We start from the raw sequence: 18791 nt of genomic DNA on the forward strand, positions 1-18791 counted from the left end.
TACCTGTGCACACTCAGAGTAGCTCTCGAAGGAGCGTTTGGAAGCAGGAAGGATAGATACCCAACCCCACTTTTATCCTCCATTCCCTTAGCGTCAAACCCAGTTAATCCCAGTCGAGACTGCTGGGTTACTGAAGCTCCCTGTCTCCAGAAACCACTCCCCCACCCCCAGACCTAAATTTTGTCCAAAAATAACCAGCAGCAAAAGGAAATAAACATTTTTGATATTTTAAATTAAAATCTCCACCATTCAGAATAATCATAATCTAAAATAATCCAGCAACAGAAACACTAAAGGTAGTGATAAGTAGAAGACAGTTAGCTCTTGGAGGTAGAAACCCATTTGCCTGCTAAATGATGCAGTTTTATAAACTCATAGTTTCGTGCTGGCCTGTTTGGTTTAAAGGTAATTGAGTAAATAAACAATTATCAGTGGGTTTAATATCCCCTGGAGAGTTATACTTGCACAGAAACAATCATTAGAAATAGTTAAAATATGTTCCTACCATTGAGCGGGATAAAAGTTGGCAATATTAACTGTGAGATATATATATGTTCATAGGCTTTTAAGTATATACTAGACATGGATTGTATCTTAGCACAAGGAAGCATCCAAGGAGACACTTGTTAATGGCGTAGGGAGTGAATTTCTTGTGTATTACATATGGGGCTCATAAATGCCATTGAATTGAATGGAAAATAAGATCAGTAAACTTTGTGGGGGTTTTTTTTGTTCCAAGTTTTATGTTTTTTGGAATTTCATGTATTTTCCTGCTGTGTAGAAATACTCTCTGGGTAATTAAAGCCATTCCAAGCAATTTTTATTTTCCTTCTTGCTGCTGTTAGGTTTACTGGGGTCAGCTTGCTAATCCTCCCTGACATTCACACGGACTCCCCTTTGCGCTTGTGTTTTTCTAGAATGACAGAGATGCAGGGACTGATGGAGAGACTGGAGCGGGTGGTCGGCCGACTGGAGTTGCTGTCTGCAGGGTCCCACCGGCCTCCTGGGGACTGCGGGGAGATTAATGGTGTCAATGGAGGTAGGGACACAAACTGTTGTCATTACTGGTCTCTGTGAGGGTCACTTAATGTTGTCCCCATCACTTAGTTATCAAGACATATTTTTGTCGACTTTCTTCAGCTTCCGTACCCCTTCCCTTATATGTGATCGTGACATTAACCAGATGCAAGCCATCCCTGAAAAAGGGAAAGGAAAAACATTTCAGCCTACAATCCACAAAAATTAACCTGTTATCTGTGCCTATTAAGAGCACAATCTATGTGCCAAATGTCATTATTCTTTTGTTTAGTGTATGTTGTTCCGCATTCCACAGTGACTATAAATATATTATCTGAGTAATTATCAAAAAGAAATTAACGTTCTCGATTACCATGTAAATGGGAAGGAATTATCATTCTGTAGATTTTGATTTTAAAGAGAACAAGTCATTAAATTTAAGAACTACGGTTGGGAAGGAAAGGAGTCTGAGGTGAAGCCAAATATTGGTTTCAAGTAACATGATTACATTGCACTGTTTTACCTGCGCCTATTTCTAATCAAATGTGCCTTTAACATTATATGCTAATGCCACAGTTGGAAAAAAATGGTTTTAAAATATTATATGATCAAACATAAAAAGTTAACTACATAACATAAGAAGTTAGCTATAAGGATACCATCTGTGGCAAATTCTCTAAGTTATCGACAGTAATTTTTCCAGTTCCTTCTTGTCTGAGGTTGTAGATTTAGCAAAATAAAAATACAGGACACCCAGTTACATTTGAATTTCAGATGAACTACCTTTTTTTTTTTGGCATAAGTGTTCCAAATACTGCATGGTACACACTTATCCTAAAAATTATTCATTGTTTATTTGAAATTCAAATGTAACTGGGGGCTCTGCATTTCATCTGGCAACTCTATTCTTGTGTCAAGTACATTTCCTCCTTATCTGACCCATTTTGAATCCTATCAGGCTTTGGGGGCTGGGAAAAGCCTTGGGGAATGGGGGCTTCCAAAAAAAAAAAGCTCTCACCAGGCGAGATCCACATTGGTGCTTCTAGAATTTCAAGCATATTTGGAGTTGTGCCTTGTATTGCATGCCTTGGGACAGAAATTACCATGTGAGCACAAATGTACAGGCTGGTTTTTTTCCCCCCGGAACATAATGAAAATTAAAATGCTTTGAATGAATTGAAAGGGGGTGTTGTTTAAAGGGAGGCTGCCAGGGGCCTGTAAGTTTCTTCCACATCAACTGAGACACATCTGTGATTTCATTTTAAGCCTCTTTTTGTTAACTATATGGTTGGTAGATGAGATTCAGTCAGCCTCACTTGTAAGAAAATATTTTCATGTTCGCTTCAGTACCTTGGTTTCCTTAGGTCTTCGACATCAGTGATCAAGACATTTCTTTACGATTGCTGACCACAAATATAAAGCCTGTGAATACATAAAATAAAGTTAAAATCCAACTCTCAGCAGACTGTGTAGTATTGTTGAATGAAGGAGGAAAAAAAATCCCTCAATAATGTGAACCTCACTTGACTTATAGAGGTACTAGACTGCACTTTGCATTGTCTTTGTTAAAAAAATAATTTGGGGGGAAAATTAATAAGCTAAACAAAATTGGAAGGTATATAGTTAAATTACTTATGTATTTAAACGGGTATTTTCTAATATAGCAAATCATTCTAAACCATTTATTAAAGTACGGTCTTTCAAAACAACTTAGCCAGCAATTTATTATCCTACTTGAAATGAAGTAGGATCACTGGTAAGCAGGATAATTAGCAAAATATTTGAATGATACCCATCCTTAAAACAGTTTGCTAATCCTAAACAGCGTTGCTTTCATTTCTTCTTAATTTAGTGAGCTTTAATGATCTTCTGAATTCTATTTTTAACAAATCCTTGAGGACAACCTCTTACTTTAAACATAAACATCATTATTACAGTGATGTTATAACTGAAGTTTAAAAAAAAATGTTACGGTAAAAAGAAACTTTTAGATGGAATCCCATCCATTACAAATCTGTAATATGCACAGATCAGAACACTGCCTTCTTATGAGACTGGGGTTGTGTTGGGTTTTACGATGTGTTTTCTTTCTTTTCACCCCTGACAATCAGGTAAGTTTGGCTCAACAGTTTAAGTATTTTTGCGGGGCACCTGGGTGGCTCAGTCAGTTAAGCGTCTGCCTTCTGCTCAGGTCATGGTTCTGGGGTCCTGGGATCGAGCTCCACGTCCAGCTCCCTGCTCAGTGAAGAGCCTGCTTCTCCCTCTCCCTCTGCCTGCCACTCTGCCTACTTGTGCTCTCTCTCTATCTCTCTGTCAAATAAATAAAATCTTAAAAAAAAAAAAAGAAAGAAAGAAGTATTTTTGCATGCCCGCCAATTGACAAGTACTATGTTATGTGCAAGGAAATCTAAGATGAATTATATACAGTCAGAATCCTCCAGGATCTTTGGTCTCCATGCATTGCTATTCGTGGCCACAAATCCTTTGATTAAGGGATGCTCACAAGGTGCAGGTTGGGGAGAAAGACAGATCGTTAAAGGCTGCCCAGAGGAGGGGTGAGCAGAGCTGAGTGATGAAAGGAAATTGGAAAATATTCCCTTTTATCACCATTCCTTCTGCTATGGAGAGTGCTTTGTCACATTTCTAAAACTCTCCTACTTTAAACACGTAGCAGAGACCTCTGAGGTGTTTCTCCCAGCAACAAATGGGTTTATCTGCTTCCAAATGGATCCATAAGGAATCTTTGGGCTTGCTCCCCTTTTATGTTCAGAAGTTGGTATGTACTGTATTTTGAACATTGAGGTAACTCAGCTTCAACAGCCTGCTTATAAGTTAGACTGCAGGTGCACAGCACTGTCAAAAACTGTTTCCATCACGCTCTGGGCCTGTGGAAATGGGCCTCTGGGAAAGCAAGGAAGCTTTATCCTAACAGGTTTATGAGCGTGGATACTTCAGTACAGTATGAGAAGGGAATCCTAAGTTTTGGTTTGGATTTTTTTTAAGAATTTATTTATTTATTATTTATTTATTTATTTACGAGAAAGAGAGAGAGAGAGCATGAGCGAGGAGAGGGGTAGAAGGGGAGGGAGAAGCAGGTTCCCCACTGAGCAGAGAGCCCAATGCGGGGCTCCATCCCAGGACCGCAGGATCATGACCTGGGCTAAAGTCAGACGCTTAACTGACTAAAACACCCAGGCACCCCGGGTTTGGATTTTAATTGTCTGTAGGGTTGAGTTTCTCAATATTAAGGGCCTGAAATCTGGGATTAAGACACAGTTTTTGTTAGTTCAAAGGCAGGAAAAGAGAGGCAGAACATGCCAAGTTGATGTCACTTGGGTTTTGACAGTAAGTTGTCAGATCAAAACTTAATGTGAGAGTAGCTCAGCAGTCCTTTTCATGCCTCCCAACTCCACTTCCTTCCCCCCAGAAAGTGAGGACAGGGCAGAACAGAATGTGTGACACCAGTGTTCTTTTCCTACTTGCCCAGAGTTTGTTATTGCCTTTTAATTTCCTAGGTAATCTTGGTAACCGTTTGCAAGGTCGTATAGCAGGTCAGTGTAGTAGAAAGTACATCGGCTTTGAATCAATAAGGCTTGTGTCAGCTCTTGGATCTGCCACTTATTTGACCTATAGCTTTGGTCAAGTCACGTGCTCTGATTGCATCTCCATTTCTTCATCAGTAAAATTGTGATGCTACTTACCTCATGAGTTTGGGGCAGAAATTAATATGTAGGTGAAAGTGCTTACTCAAGTGGATGAAAAAGAGCAAAGCATTGTTTTCTTGAGCCGTTGAGAAGTGTTTCATAAATACTGACTGAGTGCATGAAGGCCCTGGTGAAAAGAATGAGAACAGCGTGAGTGATATTAAGCTTCCATAGTTCCTACGGTAAAGCAATACCAGCTTTTCATTAAACTCTCGGGAACTGACAATATGTGCTTCTTCCAAAGGTGTGGCACCCTCTGTGGAAGCCTTTGATAAGCTGATGAACAGCATGGTGGCTGAGTTTTTAAAGAAGAGCAGGATCCTTGCTGGTGATGTGGAGACTCACGTGAGTATTTCCTTCTCTTGTTCTCTGTGGAGAAGATGACTACTATTAAAAAAAACAAAATGACAGAGGCAGGCGAGGATATGGGGAGATGGGGACCCTTGTGCACTGCTGGTGGGAATGTAAAATGGCTAAGGTGCAGAAAGTAGAGAATGGTGGCTCCTTGGGGCTGGGGGAAGGGAGAAATGGGAACTTGTTTAATGGGTACCAGAGTTTTAGTTTAACAATGAAAACTAAACTCCAGGAAAAGTTCTGGAGATCTGTTGCACAACAACGTGAATATACTTAATGCTACTGAGCTATATGCTTAAAAATGGTTAAAATGGAAAATTGTGTATTATGTGTGTTTTACCACAATGAAAAAGTGCAGCCTGAGGAAAAGCAAAACCAAAGAATTTGAAAATCTTTGGATTGGAAAAGACCTTTAATGATATCTAGGCCATCCTCCCAGTTTTAGACATTTTTTTTTTTACATTTAAAAATGTTTAGCATCATCCTTGAGAGCAATCATTATTTGCATGCATTTAGTGAAAATCCAGTATTATAGCCAAACCAATTAGAAACCTAAAAGAAATTTATCACCAGGTTCTTCTTTTATATTTGCCTTTGTTTCTCACAGAGGATTAAATTCCAAATCCATCTGCTCATGGACTTCTCAGCAATGGCAAAACCATTTTCAGTGTAGATTCACAGAAAATCTGATTCTTGAATAAAGCTGTGGTTTGCGGTAAAAGGAAAAAAAAAACATAAAAAGGGACTCTCTCTTACTTGTCTCCCAATTACACATTATATGCAACACCCAACACCAGTCTTCCATGCAATCTGGTGACTCAGATTATACCAGAGTTTCCAGGATTGTAATTAATAGGTGCTTATCTCATCACATTTGTAATACATTTGTTCATCACATCCGAGAAAAATGAAGAATCTCCTCATGACCTCCACTTTTATTAAATATACCTATTGAAATGCCCATTGGCAAAAGAGGGGAAGCTCTGATGTACGTAAGTTCTGGAAAAGTCTGTGTAATAAGACGGGTTCACTTGAAATGTGTCATAGAGCTCAATAATTGCTCTGATCTGCTCTTGAGCTTTAACGTGTTTGTTCATAAGAAACCTTGTACACAGTAAAGATAGTGGCTGAGCTGCTTCTGTTCTGAGGCGTGATGGTACCTGAAAACCAACACATAAAATGGACTGTTGCTGCCAACACGCTACAAGAGATTCTTGAGTGATTGACAGACATTGACTGTCTTGAACACGATTACAATTGGATCATTATTGTCACTATTTTTTTAAGATCTTGCTTGTGTTTGTTACTATTTTTTAAGATCTTATTTATTTATTTATTTATTTATTTATTTATTTATTTATTTATCTGAAAGCGAGAGAGCATGAGCGGGAGGGGCAGAGGCAGAGGCAGAGGCAGAGGGAGAATCCGAAGTTGACTCTGCATTGAGCATGGAGCCTGACATGGGGCTCGATCCCACGACCCTGAGATCATGACCTGAGCCAAAATCAGGAGTCAGCCACTCAACCAGCTGTACCACCCAGGCGACCCTCATTATTGTTACTATTCGTTAACATTGACATTGTGTTTCTGAGGTACAGAGTACATTATAACTCTCATTAGTAATATCTCACAGAACTATGTAGAGAAGTGTTTTACTAGAGAATAAAGAGGCCTATAAATAGATATACTTAATTTTGCATTAAAAAAACATGTAGAGTTTGCATACTAAGTAAGTCTCTTCAAATTCCATAGTAAACAGTTCCTTTCAATTCTTTTCAGAACAAAGCGAGTTATAAATAAAGTGTAATTTCATTTATATTAAATTTTTTCTTCTCTCCACTCATCAGCCTGAAAATAGTATGACTCAGTTGAAGGATTAAGCTCAATAACAGATGCAAAATGCTTAAAGAAATTTATGTTTTTCACTAGTGGGTTTTTAAAAAGTGCAAGAAGGAAGGTAAGGAGAGAAAGAAGGGAAGAAAAAAGAAAGGAAGGAAGGAAAGAAAGAAAGAGAGAGAGAAGGAAGGAAAGGAAAGAAGGAAGGAAGGAAGTAAAGAAAGAAAAAGAAAGAAAGAAAAGAAAGAAAGAAGGAAGAAAGCAAGCTTGTCATCCAAAAGTTTAGACTCTGATTCTACAACACAAAGGGAGTATGGACAGGCCCCTATTGTCCATCTGCCCATGACTTTAATACATTGAGCAAGTGGTTTATTTTTTCTCTCTTATAGAACCATGTGTCATTGACATTAAGCTTGCAGCTGCTGCCTCCCACATAAGCCAGAAGTGGGGGTTGAATTTTGTTCCAAGAACACACCTGTTGCCTGGAAAAAAAAAAAAAAAAAACAACCCTCACATACCTGATTGTACAGTATGGAAATTTGAGAATGACACAAATGTGCGTCATGTTAAATCCTAGCCCTGTGTTTAAAAGCTATTTCACAGATACTGATAATGAATAAGGGCAGCCGAGCTATGATTTAACGTCTGCTTCCATGTGTTGGCTGCTGGTTGGGCTTAATTTACTGATCACTCAATAGTCTATTGACAGAACAGACCACAAAAAAGGGGGACTAATAGCTACAATTAGGAAGCTCTGCTGAACCAAAGAGCATAACAGGTTTAGAAAAGATTAGATCTTGTAAAGCCTTCTTGGATGCAACATAAACCCAAGGGCTTATTTAAACTACTCTTCAACCCAGGAACACTGATGCAGCTTGTACCCCTTTTAAGACAGAATCAACAGTGCATAATTTTATAATAGAGATTTAGATTAAATGTAGTTTTCAATGTCAAAGGAAAGGGTCGTCCATAATACCAAGCCCTTGGTCAGACATCATTTATCCTTAACTGGACTAATGTGATTGTTTCTTACAAAGCTGTCCTGTTCTTATTCATGCTCTATGGACCCAACCTCGGGCTAGTTCTAAACGATTTGACAGTCATGAAACAGCTACAAATCATATAGCTCCTCTTGATGCAAACCCTTTTTGGAGATTTATAGAATTTACATTTTAAAAATGTCTCTAGAAGTCTGGAACATTTATTTTCTGCCCTTGATTAAAATGGATAAGAAAGAAACACTCTTTTATTCATCGTTTCATAAAAGTGAAAGAACCATAATTTGAACAAAAAGGCAATAAAATTCAATTAAGAAGTATAACACACTTAAGCATCGTGTGATTAACTTGCACTGCACAGTGTTAGGACCTTGCCTCCCCTGCCTTCCTGAACATTTTTAGACAATTACGGTAGCTGCACTCTTGGGTCACAATCACTGCTCTGCATGTGTCTAGTCTTTGTCATTGATGTAAATCATCTACAAAATGTGTGTTCATTTTATGCCAGGCTGGTTGAATCATGAGTTCAAAGAGGGACTGACTAGGACTAGCAGTTTTTATCTGGGTCTTAGAGCTGGCTCTACTTTTTACAGCATAACCTTGAGCTCATCCCTTACCCTCCTCAGTAATGAGAATGGACGACCTCACTCCCAGGGGCCTTCCCTTTCTCACAGCCGGTGGGTCGAGTCACATCTGTTGTGTCTGCATTAGAACATGAGGGAGGGGCTAGTCGGTTTCCAAACTGAGCTTGTCAGAGACCAGGGAAAGTTCTTCAGTCATCTCAACAACCGAAACAAGCAGAAGGACACATGTCAGGGAAAGGATGCACAGAACACTGAAGCGAAAATATCCTGCTTTACTATGCTATAGAAGACACTCAGACTCCTTCACTTAAAGAGACCTTGAGGTCTCCATGAATCTGTCCTTCTTGGTCTTATAGGTTGTTCCTTTATTGGGCCTTTTCTCTGAAAATAATAACTCTTGGCCTTGGAATAAGTAACACAAAATGTGTGCATATTTATTTTACTAATTGTACCTTTTCTTCCTTAATTCATAGTCATTTAAGAAGTGATCATTTTGGGGGGCCTGTGTGGCTCAGTTGGTTAAACATCTGTCTCTTGGTGTCAAGCTCATGTCTTGATCTCAGGGTCCTGAATTCAAGGCCCACGTTGGGCTCCATGCTGGGCATGGAGCCTACTTAAAAAAATTTTTTTTTGCATTTTAAATGCTTATAACCTGGGTCTACATAGGAACCCTCCTGCCCTCACCAAAAAAAAAAAAAAATCATCAAAAGCACAGGTTCTGGGTTGACTCAACAAACACCCCATTCTACCCAGATGTCTCTCACTCTCCCGCTCACCTTCAGCCAAGTTGTTTCTACCATTAACTTCTAGTTTCCTGCTAATTGCTTCATTTGAAACATATATTTTTATGGTAACTAGACATAGAGTACTTTGGCAATTTCAAACTCAAAGGATCTGTATGTCTTTCACATTCTCCAAATGGCAGAGATCCAAAAAATGACTTGTAGAAAGAATTCTGACCCTAGATTTCATACAGACTTTGAGATTGGGCTTTTCTTTCTTACTGGCTTAGCCAGTTATGATTGTTGGAATTACTAGAGAAGGAGATACGTTAACATCATCCCTTCTAATATACATCTCTTTTCTTTATCTTTCTCCCTCTCTCCCTCCCACCCTTCCATCCTTCTTCCCTCCCTCCTGCCACACGCTAGAGAGGTTAGCTGACCTCGGTGATAGGTTGAGTGATGAGCCATGACTTGGTGCAGAGCGAGGAATCTGGTCTCTGTAGTTGTGCTCCTTTGGGTGGGGAGACACCTGCCTTTGACTCTCTGGGCAGCTGTGTCCCCCATCACCTTTTTAGGGAGCTGGGTCCCTAGTGAGAAGCAAGTGGCCCTGACTGCCACCTTCCTCCCAGGCTCTGCACTCCATAGCGGTTCCCGCTTCCCCTACCCGACTTTCACAGTGTGAGGAAAGTAAGTCGGACAGCTGGCTCAGACAAGGGCTGAGGAGAGGGTGGAGCATCACCACTGTTCATGTGCTTTGGGTGTCTCCTCAGAGCCGCGCTGAGTGAGGCGACGGGGAGGGTGGTGGCCTCCAGGACAGATGCACGGTGTCCCTTGCAGGTCTTGGCTTCTGCCCCATCACACCAGCCTTGTCTCGGCCTGGTCCTCACTCACTGTGCTGTTGGCATCGAATTTGCAGAATTCCGGAAGGTTGCAGATCAGTCTCTGTCATCATTTCTTCCCAAGTATGTGAAGAATTTTTGTTCTCAGCAGTGGACACATACTTTGCGACCCAGCCCATGCTCTGACGCACAGCCCATTCCTGTGAGGTCGCTAGCCTTAGTGGGACCTCCCGGGGACCACTTCTGAACTTAAGGGCATTTGTGTTTAGAGCATATAACCCCTGTCTCTTTCCTTGCACATTCTCGTTTCATGGCGCATTTGGAGCTTTGGGGACCGGCTGGTGAGAAATTGGTCTTAGAGTCCAAACATCTCTTGAAGGGCCACCAGGCATTGCTAACCCTGCAGGATGTCCCCGTCTACCAAAAATAAAATGTCACCAAAAGGTTTTGCTGAAGCAATGAATTAGGTGCCGTGAATCTTGCAGGTTAAGATTTTTTTCTGCCCCCTTTTTTTTTTCTTCCTGGACGGTAAACAGTAAATTTACTTCTACCAAACTTTTGCCTGAATGCTTTTTTTTTTTCCTTCTTGAAGGAGAACTATGGAATGCTAGTTCTGGTTATCTGTATTTGCTAGTACAAACCACACAAAATGCTGGGATGCATTCTGAGCGTGCCCAGGCCTGCTGTGGCTGGGGGAGCTGTGTCCCCCACCAACTGCACCTGGGAACAAAGTAGATGACTGAGTCTCACACGAAGAGCATTGCTCTGTGTAGAAGCCTAGCAAGAATCTGCAGCTCGGGCCATGTCCAGAGTTCCCGAGGGTGACCAGCAACTTCTCTCCAGCCATTTTTCTCCTAGGCAGTGCTCCCTCAAAGGATTGCTTGGCATGTCAGAAATGAATGATGGTTCCCAGTGCCACGAAATACATGTCCTTGTCTTCACCCTTCTCTTTCCCCTGCCCTTCCTTCTTCCTAAAACTGCGCCAATATTTGAAATATTTGTTGTTTTCTCTCTAGACTTCAGGATCACTTAATTGTCCGCACCAGAGGCTGCTTCTGCATCTGAAAATTAATACTTCGTCTAAAAGGGATGGCCTGATTTCATTTAGATTATCTTGTTATTTCTATCCATGCACCCATCCCCACAAAACACACGCACACGCACACACACACACGTGCCTATCCACTGTGTGCCTAAGAATTCCTCGTCACGCTGTATTGGTGACATATAAGAAAAAAACAGCCTCGGGCAAATATATGGGATGTCAGGCCCAAGACTCCCTCAGATTGCAGGAAATATGTTTGCAGATTTGTTAGTGTATGGAAGGCAAGTACAAAATATGCTTTCTCGCCTTTAGTAGTATTTAGATTATTATTTTTTAGTATATTTAGTATTTAGGTTGTGCTTTACCAATGTAAGTTTCAAAATATGAGAGTTTATACGTTTTATAACATATTACAAACCAACTCTTCTTAATGTATCAAATATGTTTTAGTGATATAAAAGAAAACAGGGTACTCAATGAATAATTTATTGTTCATTAAAGAAGATGCATATATATATAAAATAATCCATTATATGAATGTGCATATACATATATATATACTCAGCCATAAAAAAGAATGAAATCTTGCTATTTGCAACGATGTAGATGGACCTAAAGGCCATTATGCTAAGCGAAGGAATCAGACAGAAAGACAAGTACCATATGATTTCACTTACATGTGAAATTTAAAAGACAAAACAAACCAAACAGAAGAGAAATAGACTCATAAATGCAGAGAACGAACTGGTGGTTGCCAGAGGGGACAGGCCTGGGGAGGTGGGCAGACTGGGTGAAGGAGTTTAAGAGGTACAAACTTTGAGTTAGAGAATAAGTAAGACATGGGCTTGTAATGTACAACATAGGGAATACAGTCAGTAACATCCTCACAACTTCATACGGTGACAGATAGTAACTAATCTATTGCAGTGATCATTTCCTCATGTATATAGATAGCAAATCACTATGTTGTACTCCTGAAACTAACACAATATTATATTTCCATTGTTCTTCAAAAAAATAATCATTTAGGGCGCCTGGGTGGCTCAGATGGTTAAGCGTCTGCCTTCGGCTCAGGTCATGATCCCAGGGTCCTGGGATCGAGTCCCACATCGGGCTTCCCGCTCCTTGGGAGCCTGCTTCTCCCTCTGTTTCTCTCTGTCTCTCATGAATAAATAAATAAAATCTTTAAAAAATAATAATAATAATCATTTATCACTCATATGTGTTTGCAATAGAAATCTTTTCCCTTTCAGAAAACACTTCTTTTTCTTTTTTTTTATAGATTTTATTTTTAAGTAATCTCTATACCCAACGTGGGGCTCAAACTCATAACCCCAAGATCAGGAGTCACATACTCCATTGACTGAGCCAGCCAGGCGCCCCAGGAAAACACTTTCTTAAGGCACTTGGAATACTGATACTTGACTTTCAGTTAGTCAATTTTGTTAAAACTGATTAATATACAGAAAAGGTAGTATGGTTTACCCATAATTTGGGGCTCACTCGGTGCTGGGGTTTATTACAACGTTCCAGAAGTATGCTGCTTTCCTCTGAACCTCTCAGCGTCTAGCACTATGCCCATAGTGAATGGCTAATCAATGCTTGCTAAATAGGTGAATGAAAATGAATGTTTGAGTGAATGAATCAAATCATTAATGAATTATTGAACCAGCGCGTGGATGACCATACCGTGGCTGAAAGTTTAGATTAAACAATATCCTACAGCAACAGTTGAAAAGATATCAAGGCCAAGTTTAAAGTCATGAATTAGCAAGTGACATATGGAGAAACATAGACTGTAGATTTTTGTGTATCTTACACGCACACACGCTCACATCCTGAATTTCTCATAGACCTGACAATTTATCTAATACCTCCCTCATTCTCTTCATTCTCATTCAGAAAAGCTAAATGAGAATTTTTTTTAAAGATTTTTAAAATTTGTTTGACAGAGAGAGACACAGCGAGAGAGGGAACACAAGCAGGGCGAGTGGGAGAGGGAGAAGCAGGCTTCCTGCGGAGCAGGGAGCCCGATGCGGGGCTCGATCCCAGGACCCTGGGACCATGACCTGAGCCGAAGGCAGATGCTTAATGACTGAGCCACCCAGGCGCCCCTAAATGAGAATTTTTTTCAAATTTATTTGAGGATAGTTGACACACATGTTACATTAGTTTCAGATGTGCAGCCTAGTGATTCAGCATCTCTACTGGTTACATTATGCTCACCACAGTGTAGCTATCATCTGTCCTGATACATTGTAATATCACAGACTGTCTTCCCCGTGCTGTGTTTTTATTCCTGTGACTTAATCACTCCATAACTGGAAGCCTGTATCTCCCTCTCCCCTTCACCGATGTCGCCCATCCCCTCATTGTCCTTCCTTCTGGCAACAATCTCTTTGTTCTCTGTATTGTCTGCTTCTGCATTTTGTTTGTTTATTCATTTGTTTTGCTTTTTGAATTCCACATATGAGTGAACTCATAAGGTATTTGTCTTTCTCAGTCTGAATTATTTCATTTAGCATAATATCTTCTAGGTCCATCCACATCACAAATGTCAAGATCTCATCCTTTTATATGGCTGTGTAATATTCCTGTGTGCATGTACCCTTTTTCTCCATTCATCTATCAGTAGACACAGGTTGCTTCCATATCTTAGCTATTTATTGTAAATGCTGCGATAAACATAGGGGTGCATGTATCTTTTTGAATTAGTGCTTTTGTTTCTTTGGGTAAATACCCGGTGGTGGAATTGTTGGAGCATATAGTATTTCTATTTTTAATTTTTTGAAGAACTTCCATACTCTTTTCCCGAGTGGCTGCACCAATTTACATTCCCACCAGCAGTGCACAAGGGTTCCCTTCTCTCCATATCCCGGCCAACACTTGTTATTTCTTGTCTTTTTCATTTTAGCCATTCTGACAGGTGTAAGGTCTAAATGAGAATTTATAAGGACGTGAAAATCCATCAATGTAGTGACTTGTAGTTACTGCCAATAAAAATCCCACAAGCTCTATCTGAGACAAGATATTTTTGTGAACTTCACTATAAGTATTTTAAACTGAAGCCCAGATTTTAAAAAGCAATGGTATTTTGTTTGTTTTCTTTGTTTGGATTGGGTTTTGGCATGTTACTTTCCCCTTTGATCATGAACATTCAAAATGATAGTGATCGGGTGAGAGGTAACTTTGTGGAGTCTGAAGGGGCCAGTTGGGACATTAAATTTTTGTATGGGACTTCATAGTGTATTTCCAGTAATCAACTCACCCAGGATCCAAGAGTCTTTAGCTGTCTTTTTATAATTTTAAACACCTGGATGAAAAGTAAAAAATTGAATAGATTGTCTCAATGTATCTAAATACTGACCATCCCAAACTTAGAAACAGGTACCCCAAAGTTCACTTGTAAATTAGTTCTTAGAAACTTGGAAGACATTTGTCCATAGACCTGATATAAGCAAAGGGGGTTCAAGTCCTACGCAAAGACACGGAAGAACATTCTTCCATGTGCAATACACAGACCACTGAGATCTACAATCTTTTTGCTAATGGTCTGCCGTGAGAAAGGACAGAAATTGTAAGATTTGAAAACTTTGCTAGCAGTCCCACAGAGTAATTTTAAGTCTACTAAATCTGGTAATTTAAAAAACTAGGACTTGTACTTGGGTTTTTCATTTCATTTTCCTAGTAAGGCTTTTTATTATTTTACAAAAGTATCAGTCTGTGACAGATGAGAAATAAAAAGAAAAACCTTTAACCAAATGTTTTTTGAGCGGCATTTATGTAATGCAAAATGCTAGAAAAAAAAATTCTTTCACTGTGCTTTTAGTTAAATGAAGCAGGAAAACAGTAACATGAACTGCAAAATAGTTAGTAGTTCCAAAGGCAGGAAAAAGAAATTTTCTGAGGATAACTGAGCAGAAATTGAAAGGAGAATAAAGAGGTGGCATACACACTTTAAGAAAGATTTGCATTATTAAAAATGAAGTCTGAAAAGATATTCATTGAATTGCTGACAATGGTCATTGGGGGTGGGGGGCGTGGACTTACTGAAAACTTTTAATTCCTAAACATTCATGTCTTTTGAACTTCTTGCATCATGTCTGTGTTACTGTTATCATCAAAAGAGGGGAAAAGGAATATTTGATAGGAGAAGAAAAAAATCTTGGAATCAGGGTTTTGCCTGAAAGGGAGTTAGTTCACTTAGCCGCAAAAGACAAAGAAAATGCAGGCACCAGGTGGCGCCACCGATCCTGGGCACTGGGCTGCAGGGCACCCTTGTGGTCAAGGGTCCAGGGTGCCTGGGAATCCGTGGGGAGTTGGGGAACAGGTGTCAGTCAAAGACCTTTCACGGGTTGAGTGTTCATAGTAAGAGCTCAGTCTAGATGGAATGATGTTGGCTTGATATGGTTGATGAATGAACCTAATCTGTTCTTAGCTAAATTTTGTAGTTGGCTAGAGATCAATCTTATTTCCCTGCCTTATTTTCATTTTCCATATTTGAGAGAGGTAATGTAAAGAAGGGGAAAGAGAACTAGCATTCATTGAGAGCCCGCTAGGTGCGGAGCACTTTGCACAGCGACTGACAAATATTTCTTGGTCAGTAGGAGAACCATTTAAGATGGACAACACTGGAGAAAGATTGGGTAACTTGCTTATGGCCATGCATCTAGGAAAGGATAGAGTTGGATTCTATCTCAGGTCTATCTGAAGGTCTAAAGCTCATGATCTCTACACTACACCACCCCACTTTCCAATAATTTAAGTCATTCATTATTAAGCAGTAGTCATTGAGCTTCTGTTGTAATAAAGACCCATTTATGTAGGTACCCACTGGCCTTGTCTTCAAGAGCATATCACCTACTTGGAGACACAAGGCGTATACACATGCATGGAAGTTAAATAAGAATATGGCTTACATAACACGAGAGGACAATGCTTAGTGTCACACTGCATTCTAGAATAAGGCTAACCTTGTTGTCCCTAATTTTTTGGAGTGATCTTAGAGCAACCAAGTGCCTTTTACTTGTGTAGACCCAAGGTTTATTGACCATGAAGCAGTCCTGGCTTACTAAGTCAAAAGATTTGGTTTAAACATGTTGGTAAAATGCATTAGATTCCTTAAGTGTTAGAAAAACAAATTAGAAAATTTGGAGAAGGGCCAATCTGCCAAGTATTTTTTAGCTACACAATGATTGAATTTGAAAATAAAGTTAATTTAGGAGAATGGTTTTGTGCAGAATACAAACTTGGAACAATATTCATACCTGTCAGAAAAGCAAATGGATTTAAACATACAATGTTTTTTTTCTTTTTTCCCCTATTCCCATGCCTTGAGAAATACTGAATGTTTTTCTTTCAAATCTTTGGCCTTTTTTTAATATAAACTGCAACAGTGGATTATTTAGAAGAGTTTTTGTTGGTTTTTTTTAAACTACAGTGATTGTTTTTGTATTAGAGATTTTGCAAAGTCTTCTGCACATTCTATTTTTGTACACTGCTTGTTTAATTTAGACCACATGTTCTGGACCTCTTTCTATGCCAGTACGTTGGGGTCTACATTATCATTTTTAATGACTGTGTAGTATTTCATTGTATGGCTACACCATAATTGATATAAACAACCAAAATTGTATTCAGGTGAAATAATGTACACACAAGAATGCAGGGCCTGGACTAAGGTGACCCAAGTAAGGCCCTCAGGTGTGACCCTGAGAGGGAGCATGCCTGTGCTTCTCACCAGCGTCACCCTGGTCCCATCCCTGCAAGGTTGGGCATCTAGTGTCATTTATCATTTAAAAAGTAGTAACATTTGACTTGTTTTCAATTTTTCCCCATTAGAAACAAAATTTCAGTGGATATCCTTGTACAAACATCACTTTATTATTGTACAATTGTTTTCTGAAAGAAAATTCCTACAGTTGGAAGTACTAGGTCAGTGGCAAACACTGCCTAATACTTCATGTTCCTCTTGCCCTTTCTCCCCCTCCCCCGCACCCCCTCCACACGCATACTACTGATTCATACTCTCATGGTGTCTTAAAGTGCTTTACACAATTTTGTGATGATTATGAACTAGGAAAATAAGAATTTTAGGGAAATAAGGCATGATTTGAATGCACATTAATATTCATGATATTGACTCTTTAAAAATGCTTTGCCCTCTGCTGGATGTGCAGGGGGTTAAAAGCAAAGCTATTCTTCCCCATATAAATCATCCTTTTTTTGTGAAAGAAAACCATCTATCAGTTCTTTTACATATTATTTGACGTACCAAGTAATTTATTTAAATTCCCTCTTTGGGACTGGATGTATGACGTGTTTTGGGTGGGGTTGGGTGTTGAGTCACTTTAACTGAGACCACTAATGAAGCTGAACCATATAATAAAAGATTTCAGGCATGGATGTAAGAAGGGACATGTTGGAGCTGATCCCTAGCGTCAGAACTGTGTACCGTGGTTTATGTAAATACTTATGTGAGTTGGAAGTTGCCAAGGCAACAATCCTATTAATGAAGAATAAACCTCTTTTATTATCAGTGCCTGAATGATTATTTTTTTTATAAACTGTGCCTGGTAGTCTAACATTGACATTCTTAATCTACCTACTCATCTTTGCTTTCCAGACTGCAAAACTATTTAGCTCTATTCAATAAGCATGCCTCCTTTCTCTGCCAATGAAAGTGGGATTATTGGGGGGAAAAAAATTCGTCAACTGTAAGGGCAGTAAAAACACTAATTTATAACAATTATCTAATATAAAATTATTGCCCTTTTGATATATACTTTGACAAAGGCAGAGCCTGAAATTGATTGAACTTGTTTGGTATGTGAGTGGGCCAGTCTTTAAATTAACTTGTCTTTATGATTTAATGGAGCATTGCCAACATATTTTTAAATAAGTGGAGTGTAACATTACTGCTTCCTTCCCCTAATCAGACTGTAAATTTAGACTCCATTTTACTGCGTGCACACTGGATACTTGAAAAAGGCAGCTGTGGCTGAGTCATAGGCCTTAGGGAGCCCCGTTGTCTTGAAGGGCCAGAGAGCCACGTTAAGGGGAATGGGAATGATAGCTAGAAATGAGTGGGTTCGAAGCAGTGTACTTCTTGAGTTCTAGAGAGAAGGAAATCTTCTCTTCAAAAAAGAATACATTCCCTTTTAATGAGAATGCTTCTTGTGTGTTGTCAAGCTAACCAAATGTTGTCAAGCTTACCTTTTCGGTCGTGGGTGGGTGATAGCGACAGTTCATTCCTTTCAGGATTGGATGTTTGTTGTCTGTTCTGTACAACTAGCCCCTTAACACCTACCACTCACGTTCATTAACCAGTCCCCGTATTCACAACCCATTTCCCTGATTTAAACTTGGTAGCACCCAGCACCTAGTAGGTACTCAGAAAATACATTTTGATTGTGACATTCAATAAGAAATTTCTGCTTTACTCAGTTATACCTTTTGCATGTTTTTCCTGATAATAAAATTTTAATGTTTGATGAAGAAGAATTTGACAACAAATGTATGAAGAAGAGAACAAAAGCCACTCATAATTTCACTACTCAGATAACTGCCATCGATATCATGGTGTATTTATTTCATAAGAACTTTGTTCAAAGTCCTGTTTTTTCCTTGGTAAGTTGGAATCAACACTGTCATCTGTCATGGCCATATGTATAAGGACAAATGACACAT

The 18791-nt window shown here is 39.4% G+C and overlaps 1 protein-coding gene across 1 annotated transcript in view; it reads left to right on the forward strand.

Annotated features, from left to right (window-relative positions):
- CAP2 (cyclase associated actin cytoskeleton regulatory protein 2) overlaps positions 1–18791 on the forward strand; it is a 138578-nt gene that overhangs the window by 24167 nt on the left and 95620 nt on the right. Inside the window, exons 2-3 of the mRNA XM_034985731.1 lie at positions 918–1039; positions 4966–5066. Of these exons, the coding sequence (XP_034841622.1) occupies positions 919–1039; positions 4966–5066 (222 nt within the window). The 5' untranslated portion in view covers position 918. The remainder of the gene's footprint in view (positions 1–917; positions 1040–4965; positions 5067–18791) is intronic.

This window comes from Mirounga leonina, unplaced genomic scaffold (assembly GCF_011800145.1).
Source record: "Mirounga leonina isolate KUSES-001 unplaced genomic scaffold, KU_Mleo_1.0 Mir_366, whole genome shotgun sequence".
NCBI lineage: Eukaryota > Metazoa > Chordata > Mammalia > Carnivora > Phocidae > Mirounga > Mirounga leonina.